The following is a 19,660-nucleotide window of genomic DNA, read 5'->3' as shown; positions in this document are numbered from 1 at the left end:
GGTTGCTCCGAAAAGGGTGTACCGCTGGCATAGGAGGCACTGGAAAGGTGCACACACAGCCAGGTAGGATGTAAAAAACATAGAGTGTTGGATAAATAAAGGCATGGCCCCGGGGGAGAGTCTGGACCTAGCAAAAGGGGGCCTCCTGCACGACGGTCCCCCCCGGAATCGGATGGAATAAATCTCGATAATTTAACAAAACTAGCCGGTCGGTCGGCCGGTCAGCGAACGGGGATGCGACCGCACCGCACGCCAATCACGCCGTAGGCCGCCTACAAAACCGAGCCTGTTTGCGTTGCCCCCCTGTTCTTCGGGGGGATTGCTGTCTGATCTTAAGCGAGAAGAGAACGGAGCAACAACAAAAAAATCCCGAACAAGTGATGGACAGAGGGCAAGTAAACAAAACATTCGGCGCCCGGCTAGCCACCTAGCCGTTGTGGTTCGCTTCCCTTCCCCCCTTCCAAAGGCAGTCCGAGAGTTGCGATAATTTACGACGTCCCACAGAAAGACCTCACCGTCTCTCACGACGCACCACGATGATGATGGCAGAGATGCTGATGATGATGATGATGGTGATGCTGGGCAACAACCAGCATCACAACCTTACCAGACTTACCTGAGCCTCGCCGAAACCGAACCACTTTCGAGCACAACGCCGCCTTCAAAAAGGAGTCCGAAACGATCACTATGACAACCAAGCAAAGCGAACCAAGCAAAGCGAACGCAAACAACAAGCAACGAGAGAGGAAGAAAACCGCCCTTAATCACTCCAATTCCGAAACTCCAACAGCTCCCCCAAAAAGCCCCCAAACAAACACTACCACAGAGAAGAAGAAGAAGCAAAAATAAAAAAAAGTCAAACACACGGGCGAAATTATGCTTCATTTTTCGTGAATTCAAAATTGTATTTCATTCGATTTTTGTTTGTGTTTTCGGTTGTGTTGTGCGAGTGTTATTCTCTCTCTCTCTCCTTTTCTCCCTTTTTTGTTATTATCTTCTCGTTCTTGAAAGGGAGTTTTTTTTCCGTAGTTTTGATTCTACCCTTTTCCCGCTTTTAACAATGTTTGCTCCTTTCGCTTCGCTCTATCTAGTTTCACCTTCAAACCTTCAATTTAAACCGCTTCTATTTACCTCTTTAACGTGGCTGTTTCCTTTCTGTTTCTTCTGTTGTTTGTTTCCTGGTTTGTGAGTGTGTGTATCTCTTGCATCGCGCTTGCTTTATGCTGCACGTGTGTAATAAATTATTATCTCCTAATGTCGAAATGTACAAATTGGAGCTAGTTTTACATTGATGCGCCGTGTTTTTTTTTTTTTGCGTGTTTTGTCCGGGTTGGTTTACTATTTCATTGCTCGACTCGACGTGTTTCTCTCCCTCACTTTGTATCTCTTTAGTGTGCGCCATTGTTTGTGCCTGGATGTGTCTAATTTTCATCTGATTTGGTTTATTATGTAATTTTCTTGCCTTTTCTTGTTTGGTGGCTTTTGCTTGCATTATTGGGTTTCTTACTCTTTTTGTCTCTTGTTTTGTTACGGTAACTTGTTAATTTACATTGTGTGTGTGTGTGTGTGTGTTTCTTTCTCTATTTCTCTCGTTCTTCCTGTAATTTCTTTGCACTGTCTCTTTATGGCAATAATGGTGTAATTTTCTCCCGATCGCACCACGCAACGGCTTCAGACTGTTGTTTTTGTTGTTTTGCTTGCTTCCTATTTTCTTCCCGCCCTCACTAGATGCATTTTGTTGGTCAGTTCTGTTTTGCTTTTTTTGTCTTGCGAAAATGGCACACTCAACTCAAAACGACTCTAATCATCTTACACATCTTTGTGCTTCCAATCGTATCCATCACCTAACCTGACCGAAGAGAAGAGCACGAAAGATCGAACGGACCGAAAAACAACACGGGCAGGAAAGTGTGTTCGTGTGTTACGTGAAAATAAGGGATCAAGTTAGAACAGATTTCTCTAGCGCATCACACACACACACACACAAACACTCGCGGGGACCAATGTGCCACGTTTTGAGGTGGGAACAGATTCAAGTACAATTATTACATTTCTTACTTACTGAAACGATTCAACTTCGTTCGGTGTGTATGTGTGTGTCGTTTATACGTTGTGCGCTTTTCTTGTGTTTTGCGTTTTCTATGCTTAAGTCAGGACCACAGCTACGTGGAACCGTTATCGCTCTTATATGGAAGGCCATGTAAAAACTAGTATCACGATCATTTAAGTCATTCATTTATGTATATATATTTAGTCCTATATATTCCTCTCACAGTCCCCTGGGACGCCTGTCTCACCACTTCCTCAACTCACCTCATCGCTTCACCCTCCCACACTAACTCTGGTCCTTTTGCATTAGGTTGTTTTTCTTTTTTTCGTTTTCATCGCGCAACCCTCTCGTGAAAATACACATTTCAAATATATTTGGCAAATAAGAGCAGAGGCGCAATAATAGTAATAATAATAATAGTAAAGGGAGTAACACATCTACCGCGTGGGGGCTGTGGGGATTTTTGCGCCTCAAACCCTCCCGGAAGAATTACAATACATAGCGCCCTGCACGGCAACCCTTTGACCCAGGCCCAACTGCGCTTCCGTTTGCTTCGTACGTGGCCAAAGAGATCATCGTTCACGTGTTTCGTTTTAAGAGGCGAGGGTTTTGTGTGTGTGTATGTTTCCGTGTGTTTTGTTTCTTGTTTAATGCTAAATCTTAGTCGCAAAAATATGTTAAAACTAAAAATCAACAAAATTGACTGCCTTTGTGTTTGTATAGCGTTGACTGCAACATTTCGCTTGACTATAATGGTGTCCGCTTTCTGCTTCCTCCTCCTACACTACTTACAAGTAGTTCGTATGTACAAAACGCTTTTAGTTGTTGGGGGCAACGGAAAACAGGCGTCCTGTTCCCCGCAGCGTCCCCATTATCCCACCGAATATCCCACTAATTACACGAAATAAGCTCTTCCGTTGCGTCCCATCTGGGGCGTCTCCGGTATCGTGGAGTACACGTGACCAAGCGAGGCACTGGAGCGGCTCATGTTGTAGTGCTGACTCATCGGAGCCTCGTAGTGTTGCGAGGAGGCGGACGAGGACGACTCGTCCTCGGTGTTGCAGGTGCTCTGCGACGGCGTGCTCTGCGGGATGCCGGCCACTGGAACCGGCCCACCGGGTGGCACCAGCTGCCCCCCGTTCGGGCCCGTCTCGCCCGGGCTGATCTTGCACCACTGCTCGAGCGACGTGGGCGCTGGGGTGTAGCGAAGATTGGCCGGACTGCGCGTAATGTCGCCCAGCTTGGCCGGCACCCGGTCCTTCGGCACGTCGGGCAGCGCGTACCGCAGCTTGTCCCAGAACTTGCGCTCGCCCCAGCACGCCACGGTGCAGGTGCGGATCAGCAGATGCATGATCGGATCCATCGCCACGATCTCCACCGGCGCGGTCAGCACCAGCACGATCTTGTGCCGCCGGTGGGCCGGCCGGATGCTTTCAATCACCGACTGCAGCGCCACCCGGAACTGGGGCTGGGACCACTCGGTCTGCAGGAAGTTCATCGACACCACCAGCAGCAGCTTGCGGGCCGAATCGGCCGCACTCTGCAGCGAGTCGGCCAAGAACGCCCCCGGATGGACGTCGCGATGATGCTGGCACACGGAGTAGCCGTGCAGCTGCAGCTCGGCGCCGAGCAGCCGGCCCACAAAGTCACTGTCGTGCACGCTGTGCACGAGATAGCAATCGTACAGCCGGTCCGAGTCGGGCTCCTTCCTGCCACCGACAATGATCGGGTCCTTCACCAACCTCACGCCGTACCGGGCGTGGGCCCACAGCCGCACGTCCTGCCGGAACACACAGGCCAACGCGACGATCAGCGCCGTGCCGATGATGGCCACCAGAATGGCCGCCAGCAGCGGCACATAGCCACCCCCAATCAGTCCGTGCCCGAGCAGCACCGTCCGATGTACCGCGGGCGGTCCATCGCCGTCCACTTCGCCCGCCTCTGCACCGGCACCGAACACACCACCACCCTGCCGACTGTCGCACGACGCAATCGCATCGGCCACCACCCGGCTGTCCGCACAGATCATCCGCTGCAGCTCGAAGTCGCCGCTCACCGTCCGGATCCAGCGCTGCATCCGCCGCAACGACTCACAGTCGCAGCGCCACCGATTGCCGTCCAGCGCCACGCGTGCCAACGACCCCGTCTCACCGGCCGCCGCAAACGCTTGCCACGGGCGGAACTCGCTGATGCGATTGTCGCTCAAGCTGACCACCTCCAGGAACCGCAGGCTCTCGAACGTTCGCTCCCCGACGTACGCGATCGCGTTATGGTCCAGGTACAGCTCGTTCAGGTTCGTCAGCTGATCGAACTCGAAGCCGCGCAGCTCGTTGATGTAGTTGTTCTCGAGATGAAGCACCCGAAGGCTCGGAATTCCATTGAACGTACGGTTGTGTACGTCCCGAATGTTGCTACCGTTGAGGTACAGCACCTCCAGCTTCTTCTTCCCAATGAACTGATGGCTCGCGAGCTGGCGGAGCTCATTGCCGTCCAGATAGATCGTGGACGCGTCCATCGGGATGTGCTCGGGCACCTCCGTGTAGTCCGCACTGCCACAGTCCACGATGTTCGCCTTCCAGGTGTGGTCGTGGTAGCAGCTGCACCGGTCCGGGCACGTCATCTTGCAGTCGCACGCATCAAACTCGCAACAGTGGCACGTGGCGAAGCAGTGCGTCTCGTACCGGCACAGGAAATCGTGCGGTCGCAGGTCCATCAGCGGGCGAATGCTTGCGCCCCGCTCATGCTCCATCGTGCAGAGGACTGTGTCGAGATCCATCACGCGGGGATGCTGCCGCAGATGGGCGAGTTTGTTGATGCCCTGCAGCCACTCCATCGTACAGTCGCAGTGGATCGGATTGTCGCCGAGATAGAACGCGGGCACTTCCCGGTCGTCGGCAACGCGCGTTAGAGCCAGCGCACCGATCTCCAACTTGCGCAGATAGTTCCCGTACAACACCACCTTCTCCAGGGAGCGCTTGGAGAGGAACGTACCGGCAGCAACCTCCTCCAGCGCGTTGTTGTTGAGGAACAGCGTTTCGATACTGTCCGGAATGCACTTTGCATCGACCGACGTCAACCGATTGAAGGACACATCCAACATCTTGATCTGCAGATTGTTCAGGTCGTAGTAGTTGCCCAGCTCGGTGATGTTGTTCTGGTGCATATCGAGCCACTCGAGCGACACCGGAAAGTGTGAGTAGTCGAACAGCCGGATCTGGTTGTCGGACACGTTCAGGAACACCAGTGCCGGTAGGGACGTAAACACACCGCTAATGTCCTCCAGATCGTTATTATCAAGCCGGATGGCCCGAATCGTTGGGTTGGAGCTGAATGCCGACTGGTCGATGTGACGGATCTGGTTCGAGGCGAGATTGAGCACATGCAGCGACGAGAGCGTCACAAACGCATCGCGCGAAATGTTCGTGATGCGATTCTCGACCAACCGTAGTCCCAGCAGCTGCTCCAGACCCTCGAACGAAGCGTTGCTAACCGCACTGATACGGTTCTTGCCGAGATCGAGCGACTTCAGGAACCGCAGCTTGCCCAACCCTTCCGGTATCTCCGTCAGCCGGTTGTCGTTCAGGTTCAGATCGTTCAGATTCGTCAGATTCTCCAGCGCTCTCCCGTGCATCGACTCTATCAGGTTCGACTCCACGTACAGCTGGTTCAGCACGTACAGCTCGGAGAAGTGATGCTGCTCGATGCGCTTCAGCCGGTTGTGGGAGAGGGTCAGTGCGACCAGGTTCTTCAGATCGCTGAACGCATTGTCCGCAATCGATTCGATCTGGTTCGCCTCCAGGTTCAGTATCTGCAGGCTGTATAGCTCCCGGAACACGTGCCGATCGATCTTGGTGAGTGCGTTGTGAGCGATTTCCAGCACTACCAGCCGCTTCATGCCGGCAAACGTGTTGCGCTTGACCCACTCGGACGTTAGCTCGTTGTGCGAGAGGTCCAAGATTTCCAGCCGGTCCAGGCCCTCCAGCATACCGGGCGCCAGCACCGACAGGGAGTTGTTTTGGAGATAGATCTGGCGCAGTTCGCGTGTCGATTGGAAGGTTTCTGGGGGCAGGGCCACCAGCTTGTTGCTGGACATGTTGAGGACTTTGAGGGAGCCCAGTCCAACGAACGAACGGTCGGCAAGCGCGGTGAGCAGGTTGTCCTGCAGCATCAGCACGCTGAGTGACCGGAGCGACGATAGACCGTTGTCGGGCAGGGCTAGGAGGTCATTGTGCGAAAGGTCCAACACCTCCAGCCCCGTGTTGCACGCCTTGCCCGGTGCCGTTGGTCCGTTGCCCCAGTCGGAGAAGCCCAGCTGCGACACATCCGTCAGCCGGTTGCGGGTGAGATTGAGGTGACGCAACGAGAACAGCGGACAGAACACGTCCGTCGGCAGGGCCCAGATGTTGTTGTCGGCTAGGTCGAGCCGCTTCAGCTCGGTCAGCCCGCGGAAGCTCTCCGGATGGAACTCCAGGTTCATCGCCGACCAGTCGGTGTTGTGCGTGCGGAGGGACAGCGAGCGGAGGTCCCGCAGCGTTGCCAGCACCATCGAAGGCACGTACTTGATCTTGCAGTACTCGATCTTGAGGTCGCGAAGGCGTCGCAGCGAGCCGAGAAACGCGCCCGAATGTTGGTTCGCTTCGAGCGAACTTTCGAAGAACAGAATGTCGCTGCACTCGAGCCGCAGCGAGTTGATGCGTTCGATCTGGTACGAGGACAGGTTGCGCATCAGCGTGTCCGTAGCACCGATCGTTTTCAGCTTGCAGGACAGCACGGTGGTGACGGTGGCGGGCGCTTCCTCCTCGCCGGTTTCGTCCAGGACGCGCTGCCATTTGCAGCCCCGCGGTGCAACGTCCATGCGGGACATTAGGTTCGAGCGGGCCACGGTCACGGTGACCAGGCCCAGCAGGAGCAAGACCGTCACGATCTGTTGAAGCTGCATGGTTGTGCTTTAACTGACAATACGCTATATCGCCCTAAGCACTCTAAGGACTCTTTTCACTTTGTTTTCCCTAAATTCGTATGGCCACGTTGCCAAACATACACCCTCACACGTTCGCGCACACACACACACTCACACGGCTTTTTTGCGTTACTCTGCTTTACTTTTTCTTTGCTTTTCTTTTTGGTTGTGAAGCCCTCGCTTTATATTTTGTGGGTAAAAACTTTCGAGTTGGGCACATATACACACACACACACATACACTCACAAACACTGCAGAGGCTCTTTCTCTCTCGGAGGGACACAACACGCAAGTAAAACCGTTGAAAACACCGTAACGGGCGTGGGAAAGGGAAGCTTAGCAGCACCGAATTTCGGGGGTGTTGTGTCGAAAGAAAACATAAAGTCGTAACAAACAGAGGAAAACGAAAAATCCCGGCTAAGGGAACACAGACACACACACACGCGGGCCCACACACCCGAACGCACTCCCGGGTGCCTAGAAACTTTTCGTCGTCGAGCCTGACTCTACTGCTGCTGCTGCTGCTGCTACGGCTGCCACTTTTCTCGTGCGGTTGGTATGGAAGGACGCCAGCACCAGCACGGACAGCATCATCATCGTCGCTGGTTGTGGGGGGGGGGGGTTTCGTAACACCGGCTATATCACCACGGTGCCCCGGGTTGCCCGGTTTTCGGTTCGCCGGAGACGCCGACGACACAAACACACACGCTTACACACGCGCCCCACAATCGCATCACTTCGAGCAACACGGTTTCTTCATTACGGCTTGCAGTAAGGGGAGGGGGGGATGGGTTTTTCGCCTCGTTTTTTCCCGGTTATCCTAGCGAAGGATTCGATTTTTCACAATACTGCTTTTCACGCTACAGACACACTACAACGCACACACACACACACAAAGACGCACACTTTTCACCAGTCGCGTGGGGTTGATGGTACGAGAAATTGTTCGTTTTCTTGCGTAATTGCGACGGGTTTTAACACGCAAGCTTCACTTTTCACACTGCTGTTTGATTTTCACGACGTAGCAATTGGGAGATTCTTCACGTAGAATGTTCTTACAAATGATGTATGTACCGATGCGAATGCTTAACTTTCATACAAACGATGCAGTTGTATCGTTTTTGTTCTGTTTTTTTTTTCGTTATGATTAAAGCGGTATTAAGCTTAGGCGTTTCTAGACGGAGCGTACGACCAGTGCAACGTACGTCCGCTTGCGATGAGAGTTTGTTAACGAATGAACAGCACGGTGAGCGTGAGGTACGAAAGTAACATCATTCCCTTCTCGTGAACCCGCATAGTTTGTTCAGTTTTGTCCATTTGTTTCCATTTCTTCCCATTATTGCGTGCCCTAAACGCTCCGTTTCTCTCTCTACTTCACGCTCACTCTCTCGCTCTTGCCCTTTGTCAAATTCATCACGCCGGTGAGAAAAGCCGAAGCGTGAACGCGCGCGTTCATCCCGAGTTGAACGATTCATCCCGAGCGGCCCACAACATTCATCCTCGCTTTCTCTCTCTCGCTCTCTTTCTCACTGCTCATTGCTCGCTTCTCACGCGCGCTCTCAGCATCCCGCTCGTCGTCGTTGCGTGCATGTGCATCGAATGCATTCGACGGGGAAGCGAGAGAGGTGATGCCAGAAGGAGAGCGAGAAGGCAGACAACCAACCCGTCGGCCGGTCATAATTTTTGGCTCGTCTCGCTTTGCTCCGTTCCTTCGCAATCTGCAACGAGTTCGGGGAATATTGTGAAGAGAGGAAAAAAAATGAACCAGCACGGTTCGGCCCAGCTAATTTCGACCGACTGTGTGTCCACATCCTTGTGTTGAAGAAGAAGGATAACAACCAAACAGCTACACAACAACCAAAAAAAGTGCACCACAAACATCCTTGCCCCGGTTCCAGGTAGGACCAAGCGAGTCCCACTTTCAAGTATATGAAACAGTTACCAAACTAACCTCGTTTTTTCTGTTGTTGCTGGTTCGTTCTTTTCTTCAAATATTTCTCAGCTCATTTGCCCAGGGGTTTAAGGGGGCATCCGAAAAGGGATCACCCGTCGAGATTTTTGGTTTTAGACACAGACACAGAGCACACAATGTCGAACAACACACACGGGGCAGTCGTACACAACAAGGCAAACACAACGGTCCCAAAACCCAGCCGCTCGAACCGCTCCGAATGGACTAGCGAGCAGGAGTAATTAAACAAAAACAAAACCCGAGTTCCCGAGGTTCCACAAATCGATTCCCAACACCGGCCCTCCCGCATTTGCGGCTGTTTTTGGGTTCTGGGTTTGATTGATTTGAATTTTTTATCACTTTATGGAATGCAACGAACCTCGGAGTCGAAGTCGCAAAGTCGGCGCAGCGGCCCTAAAACTTTCCTTTCTATTGCCAACCACACAAACGCCAGTGGCCAGCGGCCTCGGGGAAGCAAATATTTTTGATAATGAAGACGATAATTAGTGGCGCAATGTGAGTGTGTGTGTTGGAGGAGGGATGAGCGCGATGCTTGGTGCGGTTTATGATAGCGATAGAGGCATAAAACAATCCCAGCCAACCGGACGGAGGGAGGGATGTAAAATTGACTGCGGAAGAGAAACAACGAGTGATTAATCCTTTCCAACTGATCACAACCGAGCGCGCCAGTTCGCCCGTCCACTCGGTTGGAAGCAATGGAATGGAATGTCAATGACGCGAATTTGCATATTTTATGTCATCCGCTCCGGGAGGATGGACAGAGCGGAAATATCGGTCAACCGAAAAGCCAAAAAGGACAATAAAGTGTTGTGGAGGGACAGCGGACACGCACTCACAACAACAACAGCAACAAAAATGCTGCCTTTTTTGTGGCCATTCTGAGCCGTTGGGGGATTTTTTTTGTGTGTCTGCTGTGGGCGAGGATTTCGCGGACTCTAACCAAAATCACCATAGACTCGCAAGGGAAGTTGACAGAAGTGTTAAGTGTGTCTATAGGCACGGGAAGCAGGGGGTCAGCGACGCATCAAACGACAGAAGAGTTCAGCTGCGTGTAAAAAATCAATAGAATTCTGTCCCCTAGCATGCGTTTTCGGGATTGCTGCGAAGAGTTCTTGTTATTTTTTTGGAGACAAAGAGAATAATGAAACGAGTAGGGGTGTCGTTTATTTTAGCAAAATTTTTATATTACTGTGGTATTTTAGCAGGAGACATAAAGGGGCAAATAAGAGCTTAAAGAAAAAACACGTTTTTTTTAAATTAAGCCAAAGTCTCTGTAACTAATTGTAGTAAAATATTCTAGTAGGAAAAGGGTATACAGAAAATTTACCGATAGTTTTGTAATGCTATTTACAGTATAACGCACTGTTTTCTTGTCTTTGCCAAGTTTTGCAATGACTTCAATGTTGACTCACCATCACCATACCATATTCCTATTATAGTTACAAAGAAGTAGTCATCATTGTGATTATTGCCCTAATTATCGCTGTGTACTCACAGGAAAAAGGTAACTTTCGGGAATGAAGATTGTATTGCAAATGCGAATGTGTTGAAATATGCGAATATTTCCCTTTCTAAAACGTTGAAAAATCCTGAAGAACATTGCTCCACTATTGGATAACACTCCACTGATAACAATTGCTCCACTATTGTTATATTTGTTATTTGACCTGTTCTCACTTTCCTCTGAATCGTTATCCGGTTGCTATGGATCGCAATCCATGAGAATGGATCGCAATCAACTACGTCTGAATCGTTTTCAGCTACGTTTGGATCGTTTTCAGCTACGTTTGGATCGCTCTCAGCTACCTTTGGACTCTGCGGTAGCTCGCGCAAATTTCGTTGCGGCGCAAAATTTATTTAGTGACCGCTTGGCGCACTTCACGATTCACATCTCACGATATTGTCTGTTAATATGAAAAGCAACAATTTCATATTGTTCTATGTTTGAACCCAATAGAGAACTTGTGTTGAAATCCCATTTTTAGGCAATGAAAAACATTTGACAGATTTGTCGGCTTCTACGCATCAGAATAGATTCCCAACCAGACCGTCCCTCCATAGCAAAGAAGGAATATCCGACTAAATCTCGAGAGCCTAAACAGGACCGAATGACCACGTAGGTTGTTACGCCAAAAAGAAGAAGATGGTGCAGGTTTATTTGGAAAACTTGGTCAAATAATCAATGAAGTATGAATGGTGATGTATGCTTCATATAAAAAATACGACTAGATTTTACAATTGAATGCATTAATTATTTAATTCTTTCCTTGGGATGCAAATGGGTCCCGCGGTCACTGAATAAACGGTTGCGCCGCAACGAAATTTGCGCGAGCTACCGCAGAGTCCAAAGGTAGCTGAGAGCGATCCAAACGTAGCTGAAAACGATCCAAACGTAGCTGAAAACGATTCAGACGTATTTGATTGCGATCCATTCTCATGGATTGCGAGCCATAGCAACTTTATTTATGCATAGCAAGAATCTATGGTGATAAACTTATAGCGATTAATGAACAACTCTTGTGATTCATACTCATCTTGCGCGCAAGCAGCTGGTGTTGAGTTACTTTCAGTCAAATCTGCCAATAAGGCAAGCAATAGCTATCTGCTCATAACCAAAGAATGCATCTCCTACCCATCGGCTCAACCAATCTGGTTCTTATCTTGTCCTTTTGTATTGTTTCATTTGTAGAAAGTGATACAACAGCACACACACACACACATTCCTTCGATTTGAGCCGTTTTGCATCGTTTGCTTTCGCTGCATGCTCAGCGTCATGAGATCGCAGCCTGTCGCAATCGATTGCCGGAGTATAATTCTATCAGCTCATCGATGCACATACGGCTCCTTTCCTCTTGGTTGCCGTTCTTGCTACACAAAACGTTCCTAAGGGTGCTCTGGTGAGTGTACGTGTATGCTGCGATCGTATCGTACCAGTGCACTCGAAAGAATTGCCGTCACATCCTGAAGTGCTTCACGCTGCACATCACCTCAATTGGCTGTGACAATACCAATGCGACAACTACTGTATGGATGGAAGGTAAAACCTTCCAAGTGAAATGTGACCTGATTTCAAGTATTGCTTCTTTTTTTTTGCTACACTCCATTTCCGTAACAATCGCTCAACTTTACTGCGGACAATTGCAAACGCTTGCAAAACTTTGCCACTGCCTGCTGTTGCTGATAAGCATCTTCACCGAAAATAAAAAAAAAAACGACCGATTGCCCTTACCGTTTGGCCCGAGGGACGTCATCATCCCATCGATCTTTGGGCGTTCTTTAGTTGCTTTCGGGCAGAGAGGGATCACTTCATTTTAGTTCGAGCATTACTCCACAAAGGGGACACATTGCACCGGAACGCGTGTGTATAAGCACTGCATCATTGTCGCTCGAATAATGTTGCATATTTTATGTTGGATTGATTTCCGTTTTTTTTTTTACTTTCTCTCTCTCTCTCTGGATTGGTTGCTCCAGAAAGAAAGAAACCCCTGTGAGCTGTGTGGAAATTCTTTGCTCAACAACTCCCATGTGGAGCGGCATATTTAATTCATTGATGTGATGAAATCAAAACAATTTTCCACTCCCCCAGCACAACGGCTCCTGGGTGTGGAGTATGTAGCCCTTTTTTTCTATCCCCCGGGTTTCCACTGTAGCTCGGTTGCAGCCCCTCACTATAGCCGGATAGAAATTGATTGTTGTGATACTGTGAAATCGCTTACGATAATAGTCGGAAAAGCCACTCTCGGGTCGGTCCGTCCCAGTTCCAGTACGGACCGGGAGAAAAGCGAGCTGTTTAGATTTTTTTCCTCTACTCTTTTCCCTGTACAAAGATTGGGAAAATGGTGCAGTCTTTCCCAGCCCGTTTATTCGATTGGACGGAAAACAGCAAGCGCTCCCAGTGCCAGGCCGGTAAGGATAAGAAGGAACGGATTGCGAGTAAAATCAAGACTGAACCAAAAAAAAAAAAACAAATCGTTGATCGCTGGACTGCACTCCGAGTTTTTGTGTAGGAAGGGCAGGGACCACTATCGCAAGGTACTATTTTGGGGCTTCGCAAAGAACTACTTTGGAGCTCCCGTTTAGCTCCGGCTGGCCCAGCAATGGGTAAGGTGTGACGAGGAAATAAATTGATCATTCGTTTTTATTTCCCACTCTACTTAGGCGATATTAGGTTACGGCGTTCGTACTCGTTGCCGGGGCTGGGCTGATTTTAGACGAGCAAACAGCAAAGCACTCTCCGGAGATTCGCTGCACTGAGGTTCAATATTGAGATTAGTTTGGTGCTGCTTGGAGCAGGGGAGCATGAGTGTCTTGTTGGTTTTGTTGAATTGTACAAAAATAAACACGAAGGCAAAATAGTGTATGGGACAGGTTGGAAATCATGAAAGGATTATTATAAAAATGATAAAAACAAGGTTTGAAAGACCTTCAAGACTGTTAACATCATAAGAAAATGATCAAATGAATTTCATACTTTATTAAATTGAACACAAATCTTATTAAACATGCTTAAACCATTATCACAGAAAGTTAACATGTTAACAAGCCGTACAATAAATCATAAAAACGATGAAAAAATCTGTTGAATTTTATTGTGTTCCTTAAAAAGTGGCTCTGTCTAATTTAATGAAAAATAATACTAAAACTACTTTTTTGCCTAAACAACAATTTTGTGTGGTAAGTCTTTGCTAATAAACTTATTAAAATGGAAGATTAAAACAAATTTTCTTATACTTTCACAAGCAACTGATCGCTCTTTGTTCGCTCCGTTTCACTGAATTTGTGTCCAGCTTAATTACTTTTTGATTTTTATTAGACTACGCCTTTGAACCTTCCCCCCCCCCCCCACCCTCCCACTCTTCGGGTCACTGCATATTGACGGCAAACGGGAAGAGTTGTTGAAAGCAGAGCGCTTTAAATCGTGTCCACCAGGTTCCGGTCTCATTATTTCTGACCCATCCAGCTCCCTGCACTGGACCGTATCACGAAAGACGAAAGATATTACCACGGCCAGAACGGTTCTGGCTCTCGGCCGGATCCTTTTCCACCGGCTGGCCCGACCGGTGAAGCCTCCTACAGAGCCCAAGGAAACTCAAACACAGAACCGCACCGTACCACCGGCGCCGTGTGTTCGATTTGCGTTTCCCGGTGTGCCGTGTCGTCGGCGCAAAAACTGGGAAAAGAGTTGAACGAACACACAAAGAGCCCATCCCATCCCAGCGTGGAATAGAAAATGCATTTTACAGTGCACTGCTACCCACACGTGAAGGGGATCTCTCCCATCTCTAGCAGTGTTTTATCGGGCAGCGAAGCATGCAAGCGCATGACTCAATAAAAACGGACCAGGACACACTCAGTCGGGCGTAAAATTGATTTAGTTTATGATATCCATCGAACGGTGAGGCGATTGCCGGGCCTATGTGGGGGCGGAAAGGGGGAGCAAATTTTGGAGCTTCAACACATCGCCTGGTTTGAAGCAGTGTGGGAAGCAGCGAGCAGTGGTTTGGCAATATTGAAACTCGATTGTTTTGTTTGCTGAAATCGAGCGTGTTATCAACTCGTCCGGCTACAACCGGCCGTACGGGACTACGGGCCCCAGCAACAGGGTTGCAGTCGATGCAGTCGTTTGTTTTTCATTTCCTCCATACTTCACCACAGAGGAGGGGTGCTGGGAGCTGGTGCTCAAACCTAATGTCATCGCCAAAATAGGCCGGTAATCCCAAACAACGGGGAGCAATTTTCGGCCCGCTAATTGGTAGATGGAGCAGAGAAGCGTCCTGAATGGTGATCAACGGGTTGTTGAGTTTGATCGAAAACCTCGTTAAAAGAGAAGATACATGTTAAGCTGCGCTGGCTTGATGGTAACAGCGAGAGACAGGATTGTTTGGAAAATGGAAAGTGAAATATAATCGAAAAAATCAATCAAACTCAATGCTTTTCACCTTGAGCAGTGATTAGAGAAATAATGAATGTTTAAATGATTTTTTTGAAATTTTAGGATTGGTTTTTTAATATCATGCTTCATATGCAATTACATTCTACAGGTGACATTATTTGACCATACTTCGTTATTTCAACTGCAACGAAAAATTAAAAGAGTTCTAGTATGACTGAATATTTCTAGAAAATAATATCTTGCATGCTAACTCCGAACGATGGTAAAGGTTGCTTCATTTAGAATTGGGACAAACTTTTGCTCATATTGTAGCGCTCCTGGTTGACGGATTTGGAAGTTCTTGGCGTCCACGTGTTGGGCATTTTGGCGGATTGACGTATGTATTTTTGACATTCCGCAAATCGGCTGTAATTAGTAAACATTCAACATGGAAGCCGAAAGAAGGAAAAAAAAATGGTGCACATTTATTTGGAAAATCCCCACCACAATCTGCATCTAGGCTAGCCAAAAAGCTGAAATTTCCTAGAAATACCGTAGGGCGCGTTATCAAACGGTATAAGGAAACATTGACGACAATTCAGAAGCCTCAAGCCAATCGTCGGAGTGGAACTGTCGACCGGAAACTGCGTAGTAAGATTTTGAAGACGATTAAGAGGAATCCCAATCAGTCGGACCGCGATTTGGTCAGAAAATTCGGCGCTGCCCATAGTACCGTGAGTAGAATTCGACTCCGGGAAGGAATCAAGTCGTATCGAGTTAGCAAACAGCCAAATCGGACCATAAAACAGAATAGTGTGGTCAAAACTCGTGCTTGGAAGCTATACGATCAGGTGTTGACGGGTGTTCTCGGGTGTCTCCTGATGGATGATGAAACCGATGTCAAGGCTGACTTCGGGCAAATCCCAGGTCAAAAATTTTACTAATTTAAATTTGGAAGAAAATGTATGATTTGGCAGGGCATTTGTAGCTTTGGCAAAAAAAACGAAAGTTTTCGTTACAAACAAGCCAATGACGTCGGAACTATACCAAAAAGAGTGTGTCTCCAAAAACGAATTTTGCCATTCATTCGATCCCACGACCATCCCGTAATGTTTTGGCCAGATTTGGCAAGCTGTCATTACAGTAAAGTCGTTCGAGAATGGTATGCAGAGAAAGGGGTCCAGTTTGTTCCGAAAAACCTTAACCCACCCAACTGCCCCCAGTTCCGCCCTATTGAGAAATACTGGGCAATCGTGAAGAGGAGACTCAAGGCAAAGGGAAAGGTTGTCTAAGACATCAATCAGATGACGACCCAGGTGGAAAAAGATAGTTAAAACGATGGACGAAGAAGATGTGTGCCGCCTAATGAGCCGTGTTACAGGAAAAATTCGAGAATTCCTTCGAAACATAAATTTGCATAAAAATAGATCTTGATTTCAATAATACATAACTGACATTCAGGCAATTGTCTATGTTCCAAATCTATCTGAAGCAAGCTTTAAGAGGGTATAATTTTAATTAAAGTTGCTTTACATTGTGATAATCATGTTTTTACAACATGCTTTAAACAAATAAAGCCTCGTAAAGGGTATGATTGCAAAATATATTAAATTAAAAAAAAACGATTAAAAAATCAATTCTTCAATTATCTGTTTTCACCTTTATCCCCTTCTTATCGAAAGCTCAATTGATTGCGCAACAAACCGTACATCCGACCGGTGTGTGTGTGCAGCGTGCAAGATTCGCCCAACAACAGCGACAATCGTTCACTTCCTGCAAACACGCCCGACTTCGGCATTCGTCGCTTTTATATCGCGTTGGCTACTGCCAGCTTGTTGCAACGGTACACTTTCTTCTCTTCCGATTGCAAACGTTTTAAACGGTACCCCGTCGGTTAGCACAAAACTGCCGACGGAAGGCGTAGAAGAAGTTAGCTTTTTGTCGTGAACTAGAATGGGAATGTTTTTCTCTCTATTCTTTAAAGTTTCATCACTTGCATCTGCGGTGTGACGAGAAAAAAAATCGGGAAAAACGGATCGTGTGATGTAAGCAACATGTTGTTAACCGTGCCCAAAAGACATTCGATATCGTTACGGGCCTTTTTTATCGGCGCTTTATGTGTATGACTGCTTTAATGTTTATTAAAAAAAAATATGTGAAAATGATGCTGATGAGGGAAAAGAAAGCGGAAATCTCTCAATTAAATGCTTCCATTGGGACAATACGACAAAAAAGTCACCTGAATTTCACAATTCTTAATAAAACAGTAGCCTTCAATTCTCATACAGTGCTTCCAATTTCACCATAATCCTCCCGAAAGCTGATTTCGCTTTAAGAATTGTCAACGATCATCCTCCCAATCTGCCGCCCCGGATCATTACTGTTACAGTCGATTGAAGCGGCAACCCCGATGCGGCATCGTTAACTGGATCCTGGCCTGTGGCTCTTGTGGCACACACACACAGGCGGCCGGAGGCAAAAAGATATCGATTTACCACTTTCGTCAAAATGAATTGCGCTGACTGACAATGACAATTGTTGGATACTTGAGTTCAAAGTTGTCATTTCGAGCTCGCTTTTGTACCCGCGTTCCGATCTTCCACGCTCCGGTTGGAAGCAGCGCTTTCCGGTCGGCCGGTTTGGCAAGGATATGGAATTTCTTTCTGATTTTTTTTTGCTGCTGCTGCTGCCTACTGCTGCTGCCGTTCCGTGCGCTTCCCGAAAAGGTCCGCTTGTGCTTCCTTTTTGCTAGTGGGTTTTTTTTTGTTTTTGGAGGAAGCTGGCAGCGCGCGAGCGCAAAAGGTTTCGCCGGTATCGTCGGTAGATCTTCAAAAGTGCAATTCTATCTCCGCGTGGCCCAGCCCCTTCTCAGCCTTTCGGGTTGTTTTTTTTTTTTTTGTTTCTATTGCGGCTGCTGCTGGTTGTTTTCCGACATTCTGTCCGCCGTTTTGCTTACACCAAACGGACGACCGTCTGTCGCACGGTCGCAAAACGGTCGCACTGCCTTCCGTGGGCAGGACTCCAAACGAGCACCGGCTCCTCGTGCGCAAGGGGCAGAACTGACATCGATACCCAACATTAAAGCGCTTAGCATCGAGTATCCGCCCTCCAGAGCCGATCCCCTTTGCCGTCCCTGCCCTGCCAAACGGACCGTGCGACTATCGTCGTTTGCCGTCTGCGGGAACTAAAGATTTCGGATTTTCGCAACCAAAAAAAGGAGGGAGCGCACTTACATGATCGTATCGCTGGACGCATTTTGGGTAAAAGTATTTTATTGTCACAGTTTTTATCGATCCTTGGTCGCCCACCGGCTGCACTCGGGCGTTGTCGCCGGAAAGCGATCATACTTCCAAAAGCCCATCCATCCATCGAAGAGATATATCGAATGTCCAAATGCCCCTGTGAAAGTCCTCGAAATGGTCAAACCGTAACCGCCATTCCAGAAGCGCTACTCCCAGCTGGAGGCAGAGATTTTTGGCAGCAAATGATCGCCAAATCAAATTCGCTGTTTCGGGCAACACAATTAATTCGCGGTTCGGTTGATTCTACCAGCCGGTAATGAAGTTGTTGCCTCACCAATCCCTGTTTCGGGTGCGGATTAATTGCGCCCTGGAGCTTTTTTTATAGCGTTTTGCACGAAACTCGATCACTCCCTTAAACGCGCTTTGCTAGAACACTTTGTGTGTATGTGTGTGAGAGAAATCCGAATTGGCGAAACGATGCTCTTATCTTCGATGGCAGCAATTAACGATCACGTGGAAGACAGATGCAACCAAATGATGTCTTTGCGTACTTTTTTTTATTGCACGATGCAGGTAGTTACTACAGCTCGTAACTCATTTCGGAAGCGCTGCTCGGCACTCCCGAAACATGCACTTGCTCGTGTTGATTAACGTAAAGGAGACGGGGACGGTGGATCAATAAAAACTCGATCGCGAAAACCACATCGATCGCTGCCTGTTTTTACTGCCCACGGATGGGAAATTTGAGAATTTGCGTTCAATTTGAGCTGCAATTTAATTAACATCCGCAGTGTTATTGGAATTCTAACACTGATTAACGTTTGTAGCTCATTTCTGCCAGAATGGGAAAACTTTTAAGCTGTTATTTCAATCAAAAAAGGACAGTTTCATTCCTTTCGTTCCTTTCCTTAAAGCATTCTCCCAAGTCCTTTCAGACAATTAATCTGCATACTGATGCCGTCTTGCTGATAACCTTGTTTTTTTTTGTTCGTCTTCTTTTCCGGAAACCTTCCACTTCATTTCCGCTAAAACCTTCTAATCTTCTTTAGTCGTAAGCGGTGTTAAGCGTTTACAATTTCTGGAAAACTTGTTCCCGCTCTACCTAAGAAGCCCTGCAACCGAAAAACTGCACACACACAAAAAACATGGAAGCCCCTTTTGCCTTCGACTCCGGAGGGAAAGTCTAAAGCCAATCGATTCATCCTTAATCGCCACTTGCCGTAATCTTTGAACATCGATAATCCACCCACACGGGCTGCCCTATGCAAACAGCCGACCACCGACGAAACCGCCCGAGCCCCGAGGTTGCTACAGCAACAAAACACACGCTACTTCCCTGATTGACTGATGGCAGGTTAAGGGTGCGCTCAGTCTCTCTCTCTCTATCTGCGCTGCACTGTTTGTGGAACTATTTCTACCGCACACCGGGTTGTGTTATTCCAGTTCTGACCTTTTCGGGATCTGCCATCGTAGCCGCCGCCGTCACTGTCCCTTCTTTTTTCACCGGTCTGTTTAGATAAAAATAATCATTATTCGAAGGCAAACATTTACCTTTCCCTCCGG

The 19,660-nt window shown here is 48.1% G+C and overlaps 1 protein-coding gene across 1 annotated transcript; it reads right to left on the bottom strand.

Annotated features, from left to right (window-relative positions):
• Window positions 1-1,297: 1,297 nt before the first annotated feature.
• Window positions 1,298-8,259, bottom strand: LOC121599116 (toll-like receptor Tollo). Its single transcript, XM_041926642.1, has one exon. The coding sequence runs from the start codon at window positions 6,987-6,989 to the stop codon at window positions 2,946-2,948; it is 4,044 nt and encodes a 1,347-aa protein (XP_041782576.1). The 5' UTR covers window positions 6,990-8,259; the 3' UTR covers window positions 1,298-2,945.
• Window positions 8,260-19,660: the final 11,401 nt, after the last annotated feature.

Source organism: Anopheles merus, chromosome 3L (assembly GCF_017562075.2).
Source record: "Anopheles merus strain MAF chromosome 3L, AmerM5.1, whole genome shotgun sequence".
In the NCBI taxonomy this organism is placed as follows: domain Eukaryota; kingdom Metazoa; phylum Arthropoda; class Insecta; order Diptera; family Culicidae; genus Anopheles; species Anopheles merus.
Note: the sequence above shows the minus strand (reverse complement) of the source record. Positions and strands in the feature narration are given on the sequence as shown.